Below are 23,286 nucleotides of genomic sequence, written 5' to 3' on the forward strand. Positions count from 1 at the left end.
TCAGCTGCTCTCCAATTTGCAACGTGTGCAATCTGGTTGCTAGGGTCCAAATTACCCTATCAACCATTTCCCGAATAAAAAGATGACTAATAAAAAGTAGCAATAACAATATATGTGTAGCCGTACAGAGCATTTGTTTTTTTATATGGGGTCTGTGACCCCTATTTGAAAGCTGGAAAGAGTCAGAAGAAGGCAAATAATTTAAAAACAATAAAAAAGAAAACATGAAGACCAAATGAAAAGTTGTTTATAATTAGCCATTCTATAACATACTAAAGGTTAATGTAAAGGTGAACCACCTTTAAGTAGAGTAGGACGGCCTACTGACATCTGGGCTGCTCACCAGTTTTCCAGGAGTTTTCCTGGTATAACAGTGGACCAGTCCAACACTGAACATAATGAAATTGCTTATCAGCCAATGCCCGACTAGGCCCACTATAACTCCTGGGCCCCAGGATCTGCTTATTCAATAGATATACCCTTGGATTACAATGTATTTTTAATAACAATTTGAAAGATAAAACTAATTGGACCAATGTTGTTTGGCCAAATAGGCCAACAAATTCCCCATCATGGTGTATAGGGAGAATTGACTAGGGGGGAATGTAATACCAGGCTCCAGGTCCAGTATGTAACAACCAATCCAATGTTTTTGCAAACACTAGACACTCTCTGCTAATTGGTTGCAATTGGTTAGTAGAATTTCTTTTCAACGTCTTATGTAGTCAGTTTGGTCCGGATTATTTTGAGGGGGCGGACAAAAATACCCACAGGGCAATTTTTCATCTTGCCCAAAGCCTTTGCAGCAGCCACTTTTCAAGATATTTTGCAGAAAGTTTTCACTGCATACTCCAATGCTCCAGTGCAAACCTGCCCCAGGTTCCCACATATCCCTTGAGCCTATAAACATGTGGTTCATGTGTGGTGTATCTCAGTCAGGAAAAGAGCCACAATACAAATTAAGTTGGTCACACAATTAAAGGTTAGCTCACTTGGCGAGGTTTCCAAATCATCAGATGGTGCCCAATTTAGCCACAGGGTTGCTACCTATTCTGCAAAAAAATACTGGCCATCCTATAGATTTATCTTTTTTCCTTATTAATAACATTAGGATCAGCCATAATTTTTACTGGCCAGGCCGGTAAAACACCAGCCAGGTGGCAACCCTATTTAGCCTCCACTGCAGCTGATCAAATAATTCTGCAGGCCTACGAGGAACAAGAATTTGGTTGACAATATTTTGAGCACTCCTGGTGGATATCAACCCGCTTTTTGGCCAGGCATTAGTTGGGCAGGCAGTGCCAGCAGGTTTAGAGGAGCAGAGTCAGCAGCTTTTATCAATCCTTGTATGGACAGCATTATTTCCATATCCTGTAGGTGGCGCTCCACCTCCATTAACAGGTTTCCCAGTCTTGCAGCAGAGCTGAATGAACAGCAGCAACTTCAATAACAAGAAACAAACTGGTCAGTAGCTGTGGCCGCCCCCGCAGGAATGCCAAGCTAAAGGGATTCTGTCGTGATTTTTATGGTGTCAGTTTTTATTATTACACCATGTACATTGCAAATCATTTATTCTTAATTATGCTACACTACAGTAGCCCATTGATGTTTGCAGACAGTTGGTCATGGAAACACTGTACATAAGGGGCTATAGAGAAATGATAATCTTGGGATAGATTTTCAGTTAAAATCATCATATGCAGGCCCTCTCCTATTCATATTCCAGTCTCTTTTTCAAATAAATGCATGGTTGTTAGGGTAATTTTGACCCTAGCAACCAGATTGCTAAAATAGACTGGAGAGCTGATGAATGAAAAGCTAAATATCTCAAAAACCACTAATAATAAAAACCAACTGCAAATTGTCTCAGAATGTCACTCTCTACATAATACTAAAAGTTACCTCAAAGGTGAACAACCCCTTTAAGGAGTGGCACTAACTAGTGATACCCGCTGGTCGGGCGGGTTCGGGTCGACCTCGCAGTGCTCCTCGCGGGTGGCGGGCGGGTGCAGGTTGAGCTCTTCTCCTGCTCTCCCCGCCCACCACCTTCAAATGCCGACTTCCGGGTTCCGGTTTTATAGTCTTGCGTCTGCTCGCCCCGCCCCGTCACTGAGACGTTATCGGCGGGGGCGGCACGGGTCTATAAAAGGACCCCAGAAACGTGAGTGTGGGTTGCAGCAGTGCGGGTTAGGGTCGGGTGCGGGTCAGGAAAACCCTGACCCACACATCACTAGCACCAACCTAGCCCTCCTTTGTATACTAATAGACAGTACTACACACACCACATTATGCATTCACCAAGCTAGGAGGAAAGGAACCCCTCATGTTAGATTCTGAATGTTGGGGTGCACTGGTACCATGATGCAGCTTCCCAACTCAGGCAGACTTGTATTTTTAGGCAGCTGTACCCCAAAATACAGTGACTTAAAAAAACAAAAATGCCAGCCCTAGGTTATGAAATTATGGAATGGCTCTGCAAAAATATTGACATTTTCTCAATATTCCAGAGTAGCTGTCAATAGTAAAATCTCTCTGGGCATAAAACCCTTAAAGGAATTGTTCAGTATGCAAATAAAAACTAGGCAAATAGACAGGCTGTGCAAAATAAAAAAAAATATTTGTAATATAGTTAGTTTGCCAAAAATATAATGTATAAAGGCTGGAGTGACTGGATGTCTAACATAATAGCCAGAAAACTACTTCCTGCTTTGCAGCTCATTTGGTTTCCACTGATTGGTTACCAGGCAGTAACCAATCAGTGACTTGGGGGGGGGGGACATGGGTCATAACTGTTGCTTTTGAATCTGAGCTGAATGCTAAGTATCAATTGTAAACTCACTGAACAGTTTTGTCCCATGTGGCCCCCATTCAAATCGCTGACTAACTCAGAGTTAGAGAACTGAAAAGCAGGAAGTAGTGTTCTGGCTATTATGTTACACATCTAGTCACTCCAGCCTTTATAGATGATCATTTTGGCTAACTTTATTAGAAACATTTTTTATTTTGCACAGCCCATCTATTTAACCAGTTTTTATTTTTACACTGAACTGTTCCTTTAAAGTGGATTTAGGATGTTCGTGGTTTGCTCAAGAACCATCATTATCTGGTGACTTTTTTGGTCAATGGCAGAAGCTTTAGGCAGAGATCATGATCAGTCCTTTTGAACAGAGGAGCCTTCCACAGAATAAAACTCACATGACTGGAAAGTGATTGTCAGCAATGAGGTAAATCCTTCAGTCCTACTTAGGAAATGCTTGTGCCAGTCTACTGTAGCAACCAATGCCAACAAGCATATAGAATCAAATAGGATGGGCCTTTGTGCTTTTCTAACTAGGTCCCCTATAATACTGGGGGCCTATGATTAATACCCATCCTTCCCTACCTGAAAAAAAAAAAATCCTTTGTGACTTGTTCCAATTTTGATTGGGCAGAGAAGGAAATCCATTTGGCCAATGATAACATCAGCCTGTGTTTAGGCTCTGCAGCCAATCCCATGGACTCTTGATCAGAAAGATTTAGCCCAACTTGTAGCATTCCAAATCAGCCATAGATAGAACATAATTAATCACAATACAGGGTTAAGGCTAACTATATTAATGAATTCCGATTTATATCCCATCCTGTGCAAAAGAATTTAATAATCAGCTGTCGCAAGAGTTTCTAAGACCACCTTTTCTGCTTGATGATTTCTACTGGCCCCCTAAGCTTGGTTTCTATGTGCCCAGAGCTCTCGGAGCATGTGCAGTGCCACCGACATTCAAGATCCAACACAGGGTGCTTGGAAGGCAGGATCATTACTGTTACAGAGCTGCCGAACCACTGAGTGGGTACAGTACAGGGCAGATTTGTCAAGGGTCGAATTGAAAATTCAAATTTTTTTTAAGGTAAAATTCTACTAGGGTGTTAAAATTTGATTTGAGTTTTATCATACTCTGGTGTTTAAAGGGATTGTAGTTGTTTTCAGATAGATCACCATTTTTCCAATTACTTTCTATGTTCACAGTTTTTCTAAATATTGAAGTTTAAAGTGTCATTTTTCACCTTCTAAAGCAGCCCTTGGTGGGGGTCGCAGACCCTGTAAACTGTTCTAAATTGATACATTTAGTCGATACATTTCTTATCTTTGTCCCTGCTGAGCAGAATCTCTGGGTTTCATTACAGGCAGCTGTTAGACTTGATACAATAGTTGCTAATACTCCAGAGATGCTGCTGAGAAATGTATCAACTAAACGTTATCGGTTTAGAATCTGCACCTGAATTACGGAGCTGCCAGACTCAAACACCACAGACAGGAACATTAAACTTTGATTTTAGAAAAACAGTAAAAAAAATAATGGAATTGAAAAAGTCTATTTCTGGGGAACAACCTGAAAACAACTGAAAAAAAGCATTTGGAAGGTGAATGACCCCTTTAAGAACTCAAACTCGACTATTTGGCCCCTAAAACCTGCCGAAATGTTGTTTAAGTCAATGGGAGAATCAATTTGGAGCGGTTTCCTGACATTTGAGGTTTTTATTCAGAGTAAAAACTTGTATCGAGTTTTTTTACATTCAAATCAAATTTGATTAGAGTTTTCAGGTAGATTTAATTCATCCGCGTTTACGAAATTCATTTTTTTAATCATTTTGATTGGTTGAATTTATGCGAGTTTTTAAAAACTCACATGAATTCGACCTTTAATAAAAGTGCCTCCAATTGTATGAAATAAATCATTTAGAGCCATACTCCGTTTCAGTCTTTAGTTCTCATTTAAATTACCAAATATAACTACAATATTTGGTAATTAAAAATGATTTATTTCATACACTTAGAGGCACATTTATTAAAGGTCGAATTCATTAAAGGATTTGCCATTTGGCCACACACATCTGTAGACTAGAGGCCTTAGTGTGGCATCAACTAGATGACGATAGAGTGTATGTTACAGCCAGGACCCCCTCCAAAATAAAACAATCAGGAACACAAACTTTCTAAAAAACAAGGTACAAACATTTTATTCTGTTTCTTTACAAAGGCGACTGCCTCGCAGGGTTTTTTTGTTTTTTAATGTCACTTTCTTAACAAAATATAAAATAGCTTCTCTTTCTCCATAAACACAAGAGCTGAAATGGTATAAAACAAAACAATGACAGAAGATTTTTCCAGATCCCACAAAGAAATAACAGATTGGGGGGGGGGGGAGAACATAGCTGGGTTGCCCCTAGAAACAAGAAATGAACATGTTGCAGCATTGCGGGTTTCGGGTTTGCAGTGAGGCAATACTACTGTAGCACTTACACAAGGTTCCTGCACTGAAGCGAATGCAGTACCAGCCTGTGTAATTCAAGTTTTGTGCCATTTAGAGCCAATGCTCGGCACAATTATCTGCTATTGATTGAGAACAAGTACCAGAACACTGCCTTGTTTGTAAATGACCCCAAATGAGTTGCAAAAGTATATAGCACTGGCCTCCACCACTCTCCATCTGAAACGAGCGCCCCAATTATAGGTAAATAACTAACGGGGGAAAAAGTATCCATCAAAATGTAGCAGATGCTAAGGGGCAGATTTATCAAGGGTTGAATTGAAAATTTTAATTCGAAATTTTCTGGTCAAAACTGTCAAATTCGGCAAGGTAGTTATTAAAATTTGATTCGAGTTTTTCCAAAAATTCTAATTACATTTTTGAGATTTACTCTGGCCCTTTAGGAACTCAAATTCGACGATTCGCCACCTAAAACCTGCCGAATTGCTGTTTAAGTCAATGGGAGAGGACCAGGGATCAATTTGGAGTTGCTTGCAGCAAAAAAACTCAAGTCGACTCTTTGATTTGAGTTTTTAAAATTAGAATCAAACTCGATTTGAGTTTTTAAAATTAGAATCCAATTCGATTCGAGTTTTCGGGTCGATCCTATTCACCAGAGTTGAAAAAATTTGATTTTTATAACAAGTTTCGACTGGTCGAATTTCAAGTTCATGGGAGTTTTTTAAAAAAATTCAATCTTTGAAAAAAAAATGTGCCTCCCCCATGTTCTTATAGGGTGGTTTCTGGTGCAACCAACCGAATCATGCTACAAGTTTTGGTTGAGCAGCAATACTCTCCAACATTCTCCAGCACGAGTCAGGGACAGGAATACCCAACTCCATTTTCAGATTATTACTAGGGATGCACCGAATCCAGGATTTGGCCTTTTTCAGCAGGATTCAGATGAACCAAATCCAAATTTGCATATGCAAATTAGGGATAGGGACGGAAATTGTGTGACTTTTTGTCACAAAACAAGTAAAAAATGTTTCCCCTTCCCACCCCTAATTTGCATATGCAAATTAGGATTTGGACAAATCTTTTGCAAAGGATTCATTGGATCCCTAATGAATACAGCTGGGGTCATTTGGTTGGTTGCACTCCAGAAAGTTTGCAAAAGGGAGTAAATCTCTGAAATCACAGGAGAAATAAATTATCTACTTTTACTTTGTGGATATACATATTCTCCCTTTAGCTGTGGGATGAAATAATATTCCCAAGGAAAAATACTTTATTGCTAATGGGGGGGGGTTATGTACTTAAAAGCCATTAATTTCTATACTAAATGCAAACCCATCATGTGCATATGATCACATATCGCTATTTCCTCCCCTTGCGTCAACTCTTAACTAGTCCAGCAACGTCTGGGCAGCCAAGGTTAAAACAGAGGGGTGCAGAGGCATACATACAAGGCGTATGTAACATTTGTAGACGAGCGTTTCATGCGAGAAGCTCCCATGTTGCACTATGTTCATTTGCAGAGGATCATCTGAAGTCGTATCCACCAGCCGGCAAATAAAGTCTCCAATGAGCTAATCATACGCCGAAAGAATCATTACAGAAGGGACAATCCCCCAGAAATACAGAGAACGTGATACAATGAGATTTAAGTGCTTATGATTTGGGAAGGCAGAAATCACAACTTCAGTGCTAACAGCGTAAGGTAAGCAGACTTTGCCAATGAAACCCCGACCCCAGCGTGTGCCTGTGTGTGTCATGGGCATGAATTCTGCTCACCTTGTGCCTAAAGGCCAGGGTCTATAGTTTTTCCTCCTTGAGCCAAGGTTTTATTTAAGCAGCTTAAGTCAGTTTATCCAATCCTTGCTCGAGCAGGAGAATGCTTAGAATCCAGCCTAAAGTGAACAGCTGCCATCTCATCCTTTCAACACTGTCCGCATGTACAATTCCCTTGCCTTCAATGGCTTACTTGTAATCAATTCAGCATGTTGCATGGCTGCTTAGAAACAAGTGCAGTCTGCAGCATGCATTTGTGCTGATTACAAAGCCATTCTTTACGTGGCCGTGTTAAATATGTGGCAACTCCACCTGCGATGAATAGAGGGGTGAGATTGTGCACCTTTGCACCACCACAGTAGAAATGCCCCATTTGTCTACATTAAAAAAATTGAACAAAAAAAACCCAGCATAATTGGGGTGATGCCTTACTACGGCAGAGTACTGCAGTATATAACACCGGGTGTAAGCTCTGCAACTTAAAATCTCAACAGGCAAGACCAGGAGTATACGATGCTCTCCCCCCTTCCATATGCCCAACAAGTCACAAAAGCCATACAGTATAAAGGAAGAGATAAGTAAATGTCTGCCGAAAATGGCAGAAATGCGAATATAAAAGAAAAAGGGGGCGGGGAGTTTAAGACGCCTTGTTTTTCTATGAAGAGACATTTGCTTGTAATGTGTAGCTGTTAACCCCATTTTGAATCGCAGGGCTGATATGGGCAACCCACGACCTTCCAGATGGGGTTGAACTACAGCAGAGAGTTGTAGTTTTATGCATTCCCGGAGGATCAACAGAACAGACATTCCTCCAGGAGAACTTACCAACAAGTTTATGCTGTCCCATTGGTGAAGGGTTAACAAAGGGTACGAATGTGAAACATAAAAAGCAGCAGTTCCTCTATGAATTTAAATGTTCAGCAAACTCAAGCCACCTCTTTCATTCCCCTTTGACTTTAATGGAAATCTCTTGACACACAATTATTAGGTCGAAAAAGTGTCCTTTAAAGTCAATGGGAAGCAGCAAGGGCCGTTTTTAATGTTGGCAAAAAAACCGGCCAGTTGGCCAACACCATACTTGTGCAGATACAACATGGCAGCACTATAGAAGTAACACAGGCCAGTGCGATTTCTACGGAAGATGCACTTTGGGTGATTTGCCCAACGTATTGGCACCACCATTGTGTTAACATTTAGTTCTCTTCCATCATGTTCCCCAGGGAAAGGAATAGCAGGGGCTGAAAGTGCAATTTAAGGCTGCGTGAGCAAGTTCCAAATCTATACGAGATCTATAAACACCTTGCATCGGAGAATGAGCCTACTTTAACCAAATCTCTCCATCATTGTGTGGGGGCTCTACAGGTCGCTGAACTAATCTTCTACATACTTTTCCCCTTAGAAATGAGGAAAAAATAAATGAAGGAACCGCTGCTTAATATATATCTGCAAGCTCTCAAGAGTACTTTCTTCCCAGAATCCCTTGCGGCATTGTCCTAACAGAGCAGGGGCAATCCCTTAGTGCTTTATCCCTCGCTCCATTGACATCAACCTTATTACAGTATCTTTGAGGCCAGCATTACATACTGCACCAGTGAAGACCCTATTGGTTTTAGGAAGGTGACTATCAAAAGAGGAAGGCAGCCAAAGATGATCCCCTTTTGTATCCTGGTAGCCGTGTCCCCTTCGACTACTCCCAGTCTTTCATCTTTCCCCTAAGGGTGGGGGGCAGCATATGTCAGGGGTCCCCCATTGCATCATCCTTGCTTTGCTCTGCATCGCTCTCATCACATTCTGTGTCTGACGCAGTGTCCGATTCGCCACAAGGACGAGGTGCGTTGACGATGACCGCTCTCCTCAGCTCTTCTTCCTGCAGCTGCTTCTCCCGTGTGCCCTCAATGTGCTGTATTGCCTGACGTAATAAAATGTAAACACATGTAGGTAAACATAAAAGGGAAGTTATGTGCAGCAGGGGTTAATGCACATTTCATAGCTGCTTCTAATACTAGCCCTATACTAAAATAAGGGCTTGGCTGGAGATCAATTTCCCCCCTCAACCTCAAGTCAGCGTTTGATTGGGATAACCCAAAGTGCCAGTATCCTATAAGTGTGTCAGAATAGATATAAACACATTTCAAGGCTTTGAAATGTATTTATAGTCCAACATTTGGTCAAGCTGAGCCTTTTTAAAGGAACAGTTCAGTGTAAAAATAAAAACTAAATGTAAACAGACAGGCTGTGCAAAATAAACAATGTTTTTTAATATAGTTAGTTAGCCAAAAATGTCATCTATAAAGGCTGCAGTGACTGGATGTCTAATAGAATAGCCAGGACAATACTTCCTGATTTTCAGCTCTCTAACTCTGAGTTAGTCAGCGATTTTAAGGGGGGGGCCACATGGGACATATCTGTTCAGTGAGTTTGCAATTGAACCTCAGCATTCAGCTCAGATTAAAAAGCAACAGTTATGACCAATGTGCCTGGTAACCAATCAGTGGAAACCAATAGAACTGCAAAGCAGGAAGTAGTGTTCTGGCTATTATGCTACACATTCAGTCACTCCAGTCTTTATACATTACTAACTATATAAGAAACATTTTTTTTTATTTTGCACAGCCTATTTACTCCGTTTTTATTTTTATACTGAACAATTCCTTTAATTATAGAAGCTTCCAAGGGGAAATCATCTGGATAAGCCCACTATTCACTGTTGGTGCCCCCTTAGCTCGTGAGTTTTGAAATCTACAGGAGAAATGCTACATGGGTTTCTCCCTTCCCCACTCACCTGCACGATTGTGTCCAGATTTTGTCGAGATGTAGACACAGAGCTGATTACAGAGGAATGTCCCATAGTCACAACGTTGACGTGGTGGGAAGGCAGAGGAGGGGCAGGAACAATAACGGTGGGGTGGTGAGTGGGCGCCAGCGGTAGATGAGGTGGCAACAGCTATTAAATGGAAAGGGGGAAATAAAAATGGATTATTGATTACCTTACAGAATTTAGCCATAATCATGCCAAAAAAAGTCTTTCTACTGGCATTGTTTTAGAAGGGTGATAAGCAAGGGGAATCGGAGGCTCACCTGAGAATGAAGATGCTGCTCTTCCCCGTCAACATTTTTGAGCTGCTCTCCCGGGGTCTGTCCCCCGTCCTCCTGCTGCTGGATTTGTTGAGCTATCGCCTTCAGCTTCTCAGGGTACATGTGAGCTTCCAGGGCCCGTGCCTGCTAGCCAATCAGAACAAGTGATCAGGAAGGTTCATCTAGCATTACCTGGCTATATGAAATATGAATGCGGCACTGTCTCTGCTTAAAATGCTTCAGCCCTCACAGAGTGTACCATGCTAAAGAGCAGCGGTTGTCAGAACTACAATTTGTATTAGCCCGTTCATGATAAGAGAAATGCCATATACAGGTAATGGGACGGTTATTCAGAATACTCGAGACCTGGGGTTTTCTGGATTAGGGATCTTTTTATAATTTGGCTCTTCCTACCTTTATGCATGCCTTTTATGCAAACTTGCTTTACAGGGGGAGCAAGAACTCAAGCATTACCCACAACCCCTTGCTCTAGGGAGCTCTTGTAATTGGCCAAAGCTTACCTGCTCTTCCAGCATCATCCGGACAGAGCGTTCTTTGTCCAGTTGCTGCCTGAGCTCAATCATTTCCCTCCGCAGGTCATCAGCTTTCTCTTCCTCCCAGATATCAGGAGAGCCGATCCCTTCATCTTTATCTTCCGCCCTCCGCCTCTTGGGAGAGGAACCATTAAACTCCTGTCAGAAAAACAGAAGGAAACGTGAAGCTCTGCTATTGGCTAATAATCACGGGCATCTGACCAACCGGCCTGCGAGCTGTATGGCTGGATACAGCAATAGTGGCCATACATGTGTCTATAGGGACACCATAAATGTACTGTACAGACAATTAGAAGAAAGAACTCTGAATGAGCCAATAAGCAGTGCTTATTGCTGCAAAGGTGTTTATTCCAACAACATGTTTTGGGCATGAAGGCCCTTTATCAAGTATACTTGAATACAGCCTATAATTGACCCACCTCTACGCGCTGTACAGAGACACGTTTGCACCTTGTACTTACCTGTATAAACCTCTTGAGTTGTGTGTTCTGCTGTAATAACCTAGTCTTCTCTTGCTCCAAAGAGAATATATATTCTGCCGTCTGCTGTAGGATTGCAGCCTAGGGTGAAAGTTGATTCTATTAGGCTAATGATATCAATTTTCTGCACACAGGTAAAAAAAATTAGAGCTTTCAGTGCAACGATTATTAGTGGGCCAAGAGACAGATGCTTATTTATGCCTAACCCGGTTAGTATTTTGTCAGCCGCCAACAAAGCGAGCAATTGCCCCGTGTACCGCTGCCTTAAAAGGGGGATAACATCAAACTATGACAGTTGGCTTAGGCAATAGCAATAAAATGCTACGCAAAGGTAGATTACTTACAAGGAAATTGCATTGTTCTTTTATCTTTGCCAGAAATGCTGTCTCCCTGGTCAATAGGTAATCTATACCGGTATGTTTTAATGAACATTTACAAAATAATTTAACAATAAGTCAACCCTGCTTATTAAAGCATACATTTTTCCTTTTGAAAGATAAAAAAAACAAATCCAAAAACGTATGTTGGAACTATTTTGCAGCTGAAATGCTAAACGACTAACATGTAATAACTTGCCCCCTTACAATATATACTGTATATAAAGTACTGTACAATACAGTCTTTCATGGTTTTGGAGCAAAGCATTATTTACAGAAATGTAGGGCAGTCCAACCTATAGCTCTACAACTCCAAGCACCTTGTCCACCCAATACTATACCTGCTATCCCACAGTCACACTCCCTTCCCAGAGACTATTATCCCACTGTTACTATAGGCACCATCTCTCCCTACTATACCTGCTATCCCACAGTCACACTCCCTTCCCAGAGACTATTATCCCACTGTTACTATAGGCACCATCTCTCCCTACTACACCTGCTATCCCACAGTCACGCTCCCTTCCCAGAGACTATTATCCACTGTTACTATAGGCACCATCTCTCCCTACTATACCTGCTATCCCACAGTCACACTCCCTTCCCAGAGACTATTATCCACTGTTACTATAGACACCATCTCTCCCTACTATACCTGCTATCCCACAGTCACACTCCCTTCCCAGAGACTATTATCCACTGTTACTATAGGCACCATCTCTCACTACTATACCTGCTATCCCACAGTCACACTCCCTTCCCAGAGACTATTATCCACTGTTACTATAGGCACCATCTCTCCCTACTACACCTGCTATCACACAGCCATTTGTAGAGACTATTATCTCACCTGTAGCAGCCACCACCTCCCCAACCATACCTAGGGACAAGGGGAGTTTCTGCTTTGGATCTCCTATTAGCACCTTTGACACACAGATGACAATTATCTTCTTTTGGGCAGCTTTCTCTACTCACCTTGCTCAGTTTTTCCCCATCAGTGTGTGGGATAAGAGTTTTCAGCGACTGGAAGCCAGCATTGATACTTTGCATCCGGCGTCGCTCATTGCTATTGGCAATCTCTCGCCGAATCCGCCGCTCTTGATCTCGTTGTGTTTCTGGGGTTAAAGGAATGTTGGCAAGGCTGTGAAAGAAAGGTCATATTGTTAAAAGCAGTCAAAAGGCAGATAAAAGTGAGGTATAATAGTGTATATCCAGTATTAGCCTATATACTATATAGCTCATAGAATAAACCCAAATAATCTAGTTTAGATGCAACGGAGTCAGTCCTACAACACTGATGTGTGACAGCTCAGGGTATTGCTTGGCTGATATATGCTTAAAGGAATAAATTCAAAAATGTTTTTTTTTTTTTTTAAAGTATTAAAAATATAATGCAGTGTTGCCCTGCACTGGTAAAGCTGGTGTGTTTGCTTCAGAAACACTAAACAAGCTGATGTGTAGCAATGGGGCAGCCATTCAAAGGAGAAAAGGCTCAGGTTACACAGCAGATAAGCTCTGTAGAACATAATGGTGTTATCTGTTATCCACTATTTAACCTGTGCCATATAGTTGTTGTTTTTTCCAATTTCCGCCATTGCTACACAGCAGCTTGTTTATATGAACTATAGTAGTGTTTCTGAAGCAAACATCAGTTTTACCAGTGCAGGGCAACACTGCATTATATTTTCATTACATAAAACCGCTTTCATTTTTTGGTGTTACTGTTCCTTTAACCACCAACATGTTTTCTACATATACATATTTTCAGTGCAGTCTAGGCCTGATGAAGTTAGAAGTCGGGGCAGTTCACTTGCAGCCTGTGCACGGTGTGACCCATTAAAAGACCTCCTTGTGTGGCCCCTCTTGGAAGGCAATGGAAGCCGGATCTGAGGACTATCCCACCCCCCTTTCCCCCTCAAACTCCCCTCAGGGTTTTGTAATCACTTCCAGATGACAATACAGGGGGAGTAAGAAACGCAGCTGAACCCCTGGGGGTGGATAAGGGAGGTGTCTTGAAGGGGAACTCTTGTTTCCTGCCCCCCCCCCGCCACATCTTTTCCCTTCTTGATAACTAGGATTAGTCATAGAGTGGGATTAACGAGAGGACAGCTAAGGGTAATAAGACACCTGAGAGAGCAAATAGGATAAAAGAGAACAATAAAACCCAGGAGGAACACTCCATTATTCACAAATTCTTTCGCAAGTCATCCGGTCTCCCCAACTGTGAATTTGGTGTTACTACACTAACCTGACATGGGCAGGACACATCTGTACTGTACCAAGCGGCCAGAGAAATCAAGGGCAGATGCAATAGTGGCAGCAATAAAGCCTGACCGTACAAGCTCACGAGTTAGTTGTGGGGTGAGCTAACTAGTCATTGCCCTGCAACAAACAGGAAATCATGGGCCTATTTCACTCACTGCCAAAAAGTGCCACTGCAGTACCAGCTGAAATACACTCCCCAGGTGCCATAGCCAGTTCAATGCTTAGCCGCTTTAAAAAGAGGTGGTTCAGCTTTAACACTTATGTTATGGAATGGCTAATTCTAAGCAACTTTTAATTTGGTCTTCATTTTTTCTATTACGTTTTTTTTTAATTATTTACCTTCTTCTGAAGGTTTTAAATGAAGGGGCCACTGACCCTATCTAAAACAAATGCTCTGTAAGGGTACAAATATATTTATAGCTACTTTTTATTACTCATCTATTCAGGCCCTCTCCTTTTCATATTCCAGTCTCTTGTTCAAATCCGCGCATGGTTGCTAGGGTAATTTGGGCCCTAGGAACCGGATTGCTGGAAATTGCAAAGTGGAGAGCTGCTGAATAAAAAGCTTAATAACTCCAAAAAAATGAAAACCAATTGCAAATTGTCTCAGAATATCACTCTCATCATACTAACAGTTCATTTAAGGTGACCAACCCTTTAAATTAACTATCCACCGCAAGGAAGCCAGTGGGTGGATAGATGGAGGAGCAGCTAAGAAGAAAAAAAAAAAAAAAAAAAAAAAAAGACACCACTGATGGCAGATAATGTGAGCTGACGGCATTACTTGTGTGTGCTGAGACCTTCCACAGGTTTTTTTTTGCCTGGTGCACGTTACACCTATGGGCATGGTCTGGTATTCAGGCCCTCTACTATTCATATTTCTAATGGAAATCACTGCATTGTTGCTAGGATAATCTGAACCCTAGCAACCAGACTGCTGAAATAGCAAACTGGAGAACTGCTGAATAAAAAGCTAAAAAAAAAAAAAAAAAGGAAATCCAATTGCAAATTTTATCAGAATATTACACATCATACTAAAAGTGCATTTAAAAGTGAACAAACCCATTTAAATTCCTTCTATAATTTGACAGAGAGCAGATCAACAAATATTTACAATGACATTTAGGGGTAGCACACCTCTGTTTAGCATTGCAACTTGAGCAAGAAAATCTGCGGCTGCATCTACACGTGGACATTAAAATGTTATTTTTAGCCAAAACAAACAGTATGATTAGCAGTTAACCTTTTAGTTAAAAAGCATGTGACATTGATAGTGTTATAAGCACAAGCAACTCTTGCAGCAAAACAGCTGGCTGCAACTCTTGCATCTGAACCAGAAAAGTTCTACAAGCCAGTACACGTCTTATAACCAGGTGCTGCCTGTGTATCCTGCTTCTATTTTGTCTCCAAAATTTTCTTTGAAAAAAAAATCCCATCTTAGATGAAGTGGAATTCCAGGTATGAATACAGGTGCAATCTACTGCATCCTTCCTCAGACACATCTATGCATGGTTGTGATAGGGATTTAGATCTACTGGGGCAGGGACTGATGTCTGTAGGGCTAGTCCACACGAGGAGATTCAGGGAGATTGTCGCCTGGCGACTAATCGCCTCGTCTTTTGAGCGACTATCTCCCTGATCTGCCTCAGCGTTTTCCCCCATAGGCTACAATGAAAAGTCGCCTGCGCTAATGCACACGCGGCGATGCGTTTTCTATAGTCTGAAATTGCCTCACTGAGGCAACTATTAAAAACGCATCGCTGCGTGTGCATTAGCGCAGGCGACTTTTCATTGTAGCCTATGGGGAAAAACGCTGAGGCAGTTCAGGGAGATAGTCGCTCAAAAGACGAGGCGATTAGTCGCCAGGCGACAAAATCTCCCCGAGTCTCCTCGTGTGGCCTTACCCTAAAGAGCTGTGCTCTATGTTGGCGCTATTTAAATATAGACGAACAACAACAATTCGAGAATGCTGCTACTCCTCCCCACCCTCTCAGCAGAATAATAAGGCTTAACTACACAGTGCAATCAGATGACAGGATTCCAACAAACACAACGTAATCTTGTTCCAGACTGGCTGGACCAAATCCCTCAGTCCAATGGAATCAGATCACAGACTCACACAGGGTTGCCCCATGCTCAGTATTTACCACCATGGCCTATCAAAAATAAAACTTCACGCCAATTGCAATGGCAGGATCTCCGTTGCGTAAGTTTTTGGGCCGTGTGTGGAGTGTCCCATCATTTTTCATGAGATGGCGATCGGTGGTTTAGTTGATCAGACAGGTTACAAAATTTCTGTCGGCTACCGATAATATCTCTGCATGTATTGCTGATCTGACGATATCAGTGGGAGACTGTCACTAGCTTTTGTCGGACATAACTTTCGTACGATTGCTGTAGGGGCAGAACATCGGCTGATCTGTTCTTTTACTACTTTATTTGATCTGAATGGTTAGTGGCAGGTCGGGAGATGGCACCGAACGATCGTTCATCCGATATGAAGGTAAATCTGCACATCTATGGCCAGCTTAATCGCCCCAAAGTCTGTACAATGTCAGAACACCCAAATGTCTATTGCTGCTTCCCATGGCCATCATTTTTAGAGCCACAATTGTATACAAGAAGCAGCATCAAGCGGTTCGGGTAGTTCGACTATTGCCGTTTTCAGCCTGATCATGGTAGGTCAAAAACAAAAAGCGACAAAAATAACATTGTCCCGTAGCCTTGAAAACAATGGGGACTTCTAAAACCTGCTGCCAGAGGGGACGGCTTCAATACAAACGCAGTCCGGTCGGTCTGGATTATCTGTATTTAATACACAAGAGCCATGAATATCTTGTAAATGATATCCTTATAAACGGTGAGTAGTGATGTCATCAGTTATAAACGATGAGTAGTGATGTCATTTCTGTCATATGACTCACTGAAACTTGTGTATTATAATAAATAAAGTACCCCCTGTTGCAAAATATGAGGAGATTAGAAGTTATCTTGGAGTTCCATGACCTCTATAAACACTTGGCCTCTTGTTTTGATATGGTCATGAAACGCAACCGTAACTTATCATATCCGTATAATTTACAAGCAGGTGTACTTTATTCGCTATATAATACACAAAAGCCATGAATATCTTGTAAATTATATCCTTATAAACGGTGAGTAGTGATGTAATTTCTGTCACATGACTCACTAAAATTTGTGTATTATAATAAATAAAGTACCCCCAGTTGTAAAATATGAGGATATTAGAAGTTACCTCTGAGTTCCATGACCTGTATAAAAACACTCGGCCTTCGGCCTCGTGTTTTTATATGGTCATGAAACTCCTCGGTAACTTATAATATCCTTATATTTTACAAGAGGGGGTACTTTATTCACTATATAATTAGTGCTTAGTGATGTCATTTCTGTCAGATGACACTGAAACTTGTGTATTATAATAAAGTACCCCCTGCTGCTAAATATGAGGATATTAGAAGTAACCTTGGAGTTCCGTGACCTGTATAAAAACACTCCTGTATTTATATGGTCATGGAACTGCTTCGTAACATACTCAACTCTTCCTTCATCTCAGATTTTTGAGGAATATTTGTCAAGGGATGATAAAAACTAACCAACCGCATAGCCGGTTTTCTTGTGACAAAAACTAAGTTCACAGCATGTTCTGTCAAATCTCTTTGTGGCCTACACTTATTGAAATGGAGACAACCCTAAACTGGGCTTGAAACCAGGCCCTCAGTCATTGTTCTTACAGTAGTTTGTGTAGCACCATATACCCACTGTGTGTGCCGGGCTTACGTGGGGACGCCTCGAAATTGTTCATAAATTGTCAACTACTGTGTCCCTGAACAAGGGGAAGTGATCTCTCACTTGCAGGTAGGGTTGCCACCTGGCCGGTATCTTACAGGCCTGGCCAGTAAAAATGATGGTTGACCCCAATGTTATTAATAGGGATAAAAGATATAGTGAATAAAGTACCCCTTCTTGTAAAATAAGGATATTATAAGTAACAGAGGAGTTTCATGACCATGTTTTTATACAGGTCATGGAACTCCGAGGCAACTTCGAATATCCTCATATTTTGCAACTGGGGGTACTTTATTTATTATAATACACAAGTTTCAGTGAGTCATGTGACAGAAATGACATCAGAACTCACCGTTTATAACTGATGACATCAGAACTCACCGTTTAGAAGGATATAGTTTACAAGATATTGATGGCTTTTGTGAACTTTAAAATATTTAGAAAGGCAGGTATTTTTTTTCCAGAAAAGGTGGCAACCCCACCTGCAGGATATATTTGTACCGTTTAAAACAAATTGAGTTTTTACAAACAGGAGGGTCAATTAAATGTATTGAGAATATAAGCATATAGACCATTAGAATACTCTAAATTAATTTTAAACGTGGAGTTTTACTTCAGGTTACACACAGCGCGCAGGCTGCGCAAGCACAACAGGACAGACATTTCAGAATCACTTCAAAAAGGAAATCCCAATCCCAGCTGCACACGCGCGGGCCATGTGACCTGCGCTCGGACCATGCTTTGTGCTGGGAGAACGCATGGCCAGCACACGGACTACACTTCCCGCCGCCCAGCGCGCCGACGAACTACATTACCCGGCGTGCCACGGGGCACAGACACTCCTACTCCAGGCGGGCTGCACAGTCACTGCCAGGCCTGTCTGCGCTGTTCTCTTTCCCACACACGCGCCTCTGTCTCGCTGGGGACAGGCGACAAGGTCACCGGAGGGGGTTCGGGGATAATTACCCCCCCTCAAGTGCATTGGTCCAATCCACCTACACAGCGCCGGGGTATCCTATCCAACCCCACGGGTAACAACAAGAACAAGGGAGGGGAGCAGCGAGGCCAGACAAGTGAGGGGGCGTGTTGCACAGACACATAACCTGCAGCAACGCCTGAGCGCAGGGGCTTCCCTATGTAAATCACTTTATATTCACATTAAATCCCAGTGCCTTCCCCGCTATTGCTCTTAGACTACATCTCCCAGCAGCGCCTGTAATGCCAGGCTGCAAGTTACACCTGAGCACGAGAACTGCCTTGTACGAGCTGCACCGAGTGGGGCTAGAGATGGAGGGTCACGTGTGGGCAGCATGGAATATATAGATGGAGCGCACAATAGCACATGAGCGCAGTGCAGGTGTCACTATAAACAAATACTGTACAACAACAACAACTTGACCTTGTTATAGACACTCAGTCCCAACGTCATCATCGGGGTGGGCTAATTGGCTAATTAATCCCCCCTATCCCAGCCTCAATGCAATTAGCACTGCCAGGTCATTAGCGCCAACCTGCCCCATTGCCATGTAAATGCTGGGACATCAGCTGAGCTGGAGGAGGTGTGTGTGTGTGTGTACAGACAGCAGTGACATCCCCAGCAGCACTAACACTACTATTACTACTAATGCAATTACTAATAATACGAATACTACTACTAGTAGCAGACGAGAGAGCTGCAGCCCTCCTGCCCGTGCCAGTGTTGTGCCTGTGCTCCCAGTTGTGCAGCATGGCCGGAGCAGCAACACCACGTGGGTCTGTTTGCAACTGACAAATCTCCCCCCGTGTCCTTTAAAAACACCCGATTCCCCCGCAATTCGCACTTGCAGCGCCCACTCGTGCCCCCCATTCCCTCCCGCGTGCTGTCGGGGTGCAGAGGAGCCAGAGGATCCCCGTGTTTGTGTGTGTGGAACCCAGCTGGCCTTCTATCCCCCGCCTCCTTCTCCATGTGATGTGTTAGAGCTCCATGTGTGAGTGTTAGAGCGCGCAGCAATCCCAGCTCATGCCGCATCCCCCGCTCACCTACCTGCACAGCCCCCCGATCACTTCTTTCTCCGTCTTCCTGAAATGCTGCAGGGAAGGGACTTTCTGCGCGGGCATCATGAAATACTCCATAGCAGTCCGTCTGCAGATGCCCCTGCCCCAAACCCAGCGGGTACCCCTCCCGCCCCCTCTTCTCTCTCTCCTCTCTCTCCTGGGCTCTCAAATGGAGATGTGAGTCTTATTGATCAGCGGCGGCTGTGTGTGGGGATGAGTGAGGAGTAGTGTATAGGTGTCCCAGCAACTCGGGGGAGGCGGTGTCTGTCTGTCCTTGTGCTCTGCCTCTCAGTGTGAGTCTATGTGAGTGTGTGTTTGCAGCTGATGTCTGTTACAAGGCGGGAAACAGCTGGTGAGAGATCAGAAACAGCTCCCCTCCCCCTCACCGCTCCCCCTCCTCCTCCTGCCTAATCCCAGCCCTTCTTCCGCAGAGTAAAGCCATTGCATGTAAACAAAGGACTATTTGCCGGCCGATGCACTGGGCTCTGCGCACACACACACGCGAAGCAGCGGCCGATGTAGCGCAGGCGCGGGGCAACACACACCTCTGGGGGACATGTAATGCTGGGGATTCTCGGGGGCTCCTGGTTATATCAGGCGGGGTGGGAGAAAATGTGAATGGGAAGGAGGGGAGAGATGATCTGACTGCATGCGCCACGCTTGGGTGATCAGTCCCATCAGCTGACAGTTTGGCTCACACAGGAGAAGAAAGGAGAGACTGGAGCTGCACGTGGTCACTGGCTGCTGCTGCATCATCCCTTTAACCCCTGCAACAGCAAACACAATGCTCGCCCGACTCCTACCCTTTATATATTCATATGTGGGTTTGTCTCCTGACTGGAAGTGGCAATTAAGCACAGAATGGAACGTACCATCTGCTTGTGTGTGACTGCTGCGCGCTGACACTGCAGGGTCCCCACAGCTGACAATCCAAATATAGTCTCCAGCCAATCAGCAGTGTTTCAGCCATTCACCCTGCAGCATTCTCTCTGTCTCATGAATAGGTTGTACAAATGCATAGTTTCCCACCATGTGTACGAGTGTGTGTGTGTACAGTGCAGGCAAAGAGCATGAGATATGCAAGTCCCATCGTTTAAGATTCTAGTACTGAGTGATATTGTGCCCCCTCTACAAATAAACTGTGTTTAAATGAATAGTATATTCTGGAGCATAACCAGTGGCGGAACTAGATGTTATTGGGCCCCAGAGCACATGAATTTCTAGCCCCCCCAACATATCCAGAGATTGCCCTGTTTTACCAATAAATATTGAAATTACTCATTATTATGCCTCCTGGGCCCCCTGCAGCCACAGGGTCTGCTTCCTCTATAGGCCCTGAGCATAACAAACTCAGTTTCACATATCACACTCACATTTTAAAGGCACACTTTATTGTGTAGCTTTTTGCACATTTAATCATTGGATGAAGTGGTGCAAAAAAAAACAAGCTGGACAGATGGAATGTGGAGCACGAGCAAACCATGCTGGCCAACTTTAGCTCATCCACATTTTTTTTGGTGCTAGACCACTCCCATTCCAAGGCAGACCACGCCCATTCATGGCTTCCCCTGTTGACAAGTTACATTTACAGGGAAGGATCTATGGTTTCTTTTAGGGATGCACCCAATCCAGGATCCAGTTTGGGATTCAGCCTGGGTTTGGCTTTTTTTCAGCAGGATTCGGCTGAATCCAAGTGCTTGGCCAAACAAAAATCATGATGTTTTGTAACACAAACAAGGAAGTCAAACATTGTTTACTGTTTTTTACTCTCTTTCCCCCTCGTTTCCCTAATTTACATATGCAAATTAGGATTCGGTTCGGTATTCGGCTGAATCTTTCTCAAAGGATTCAGGATTCGGTCAAATCCTAAAATAGTGTTTTCAGTGCATCCCTAGTTCCTTTTAGCGCTTCTCACCCTAAACAGAATCGTTTATCCAAATTTAAATTGACTCCCAGAAACAATGGTCACAGGCCCCCAGATTTAAAGGGCTCAGTGACTCCCAGCAACTCCCAACCGTCAGCATGGGGTCACACTGTGATCAACCAGTCTAGCACAACTCTGTAGCTCCCTCTGCTAATGTGGCCCCGCAATATATGAACCATGGTCCTGTCACCAGGGCAGCCATCAGGGGGGGACAGGGGGGAGAGTTGTAGGGGGCCCGAGGGTAAGGGGGGCTCGGCAACGCCACACTTACTTGATTAGCCTGGCCCCCCATCTTTCTGAGAGCTGCTGACTTCGGGAAGGCATGGACGTTTAAGAGGCCCTGGCCACCAATTTTCTTATAATGTGTGGGGGGGGAGCCCTGGCCACCAATTTTGGCCACCAATTTTTTTTTCTCATGTGGGGTCCTAGCCACCAATATTTTTTAATGGGGGGGCCCTGGCCACAAATTTTTTTTATGGGGGTCCAGACCACCAATATCTTTTTATTTTTTATTAACATGTGGGAACCCTAGCCACCAATATTTTTTTTATTTTTTACTGTGTGGTGGGAGCTGACCTGTGGGGTGGGGAGGGGGTACCTGTAGGTGGGGCTTGCAGTGGGCGCAGCCCAGGGGGCCCAGGAAATTTTGTCATAGGGGGCCCTGCGATTTCCGATGGCGGTCCTGCCTGTCACCATATGAAAGCCCCATGCCCGTCAATGCTGATGCCAGGAGTTGCCCTGCTTAAGAATAGGGAATGGTGAAACCTGCAATGGAAAACAGGCCACATGGTGTCAGCAGAAAATAAAGGGACAAAGTCAAGGCAACAGTTAATGAAAGGGCAACATATGATGTGACTGTAAAGAAAGACAATGGGTAGGTAGGTGCAAACTCTGAGGGGTAGAGAGTTAATAACACAAGCAGAAAAAACGGACAAAGGTAATGTTTTCTAAACATGTCCTCTAATCTAGGATCAGAATTAACGTTGTTAATAAACTGGGGAGATATCAGACTGCTGGGAATAATTCTTCCCTATTATCTTTAAAGGAAAACTATACCCCCGGATAATGTCGATCTCTAAAAATATATATTGCATAAAACAGCTCATACGTAAAACCCTGCTTCATGTAAATAAACCATTTTCATCATAATTTTCAGAAGTATGTGCCATTGGTTAATCCTAAATAGAAAACTGCCATTTAAAGAACGAAGGGCTGCCCCCCTGGGATCCTACAATTCACTGTGGACACAAACGAACCAAACATGTTAGGTCACATGAGCCAATGAATGGACAAAGTTTTGTCTTTCGCTTCCACACTTCTTCCTGTTACAGTTAGAGTTGTAGTATTTCTGGTCAGGTGATCTCTGAGGCAGCACACAGACCATCACACAATGGTGGCATTAACTGGCCAATCATAGGCCAATTGGTTACTTTATGGTTGTACATAACCACCTTTATACAGTTCCAATTGTTTGAGTCAACAACCTGAACGATTGGAACAGCAACAAGGGAAGAGACACTATGCTAAGCAACAAGCAGGGCCACCATCAGGAATCACAGGAACCCATACTACTAAGTTAGTAGGGCTCCAACTTTTCACCTTTAGGTTAACTTTTTAGTTGGTGTTCATTTTTCATTTTGTATAGTTTGCCTTGTGCTTATGACTCTTTGGCAGTCAAATAAAAACTATTGCCCTATGAGGCTACAATTTTATTGTTCTTGCTACATTTTTTAATTACTAATCTTTTTATTC

At 43.1% G+C, this 23,286-nt stretch overlaps 1 protein-coding gene across 4 annotated transcripts; it reads right to left on the bottom strand.

The window, feature by feature from the left end:
- Positions 1–6,452: 6,452 nt before the first annotated feature.
- On the bottom strand, positions 6,453–19,984 carry tfap4.L (transcription factor AP-4 (activating enhancer binding protein 4) L homeolog). Of its 4 annotated transcripts, none has more exons than XM_018236536.2 (7): positions 19,600–19,984; positions 12,480–12,645; positions 11,110–11,208; positions 10,616–10,786; positions 10,098–10,241; positions 9,802–9,963; positions 6,453–8,928 (listed from the first exon to the last, which is right to left on the bottom strand). In XM_018236536.2, exons 1-7 carry the CDS (start codon positions 19,686–19,688, stop codon positions 8,755–8,757), a joined length of 1,005 nt encoding a protein of 334 aa, XP_018092025.1. In that variant the 5' UTR covers positions 19,689–19,984; the 3' UTR covers positions 6,453–8,754. The 4 variants fall into 4 exon arrangements, with proteins under 4 accessions (XP_018092025.1, XP_018092026.1, XP_018092023.1 ...); XM_018236537.2 differs by having other exon boundaries at positions 10,098–10,238; positions 19,600–19,982; XM_018236534.2 differs by lacking the exon at positions 19,600–19,984 and adding an exon at positions 18,392–19,571.
- Positions 19,985–23,286: the final 3,302 nt, after the last annotated feature.

Source organism: Xenopus laevis, chromosome 9_10L (genome assembly GCF_017654675.1).
Source record: "Xenopus laevis strain J_2021 chromosome 9_10L, Xenopus_laevis_v10.1, whole genome shotgun sequence".
NCBI lineage: Eukaryota > Metazoa > Chordata > Amphibia > Anura > Pipidae > Xenopus > Xenopus laevis.

Coding starts and splice junctions, on each gene's coding strand:
- tfap4.L (XM_018236534.2), bottom strand. CDS start 18,558: ATGCACTTGAGGGGGGGTAATTATCCCCGAACCCCCTCCGGTGACCTT. Junction 10,242..10,615: donor GGATGATGCTGGAAGAGCAG/GTAAGCTTTGGC, acceptor CTGATTGGCTAG/CAGGCACGGGCCCTGGAAGC. Junction 8,929..9,801: donor ATCTGGACACAATCGTGCAG/GTGAGTGGGGAA, acceptor TTATTACGTCAG/GCAATACAGCACATTGAGGG.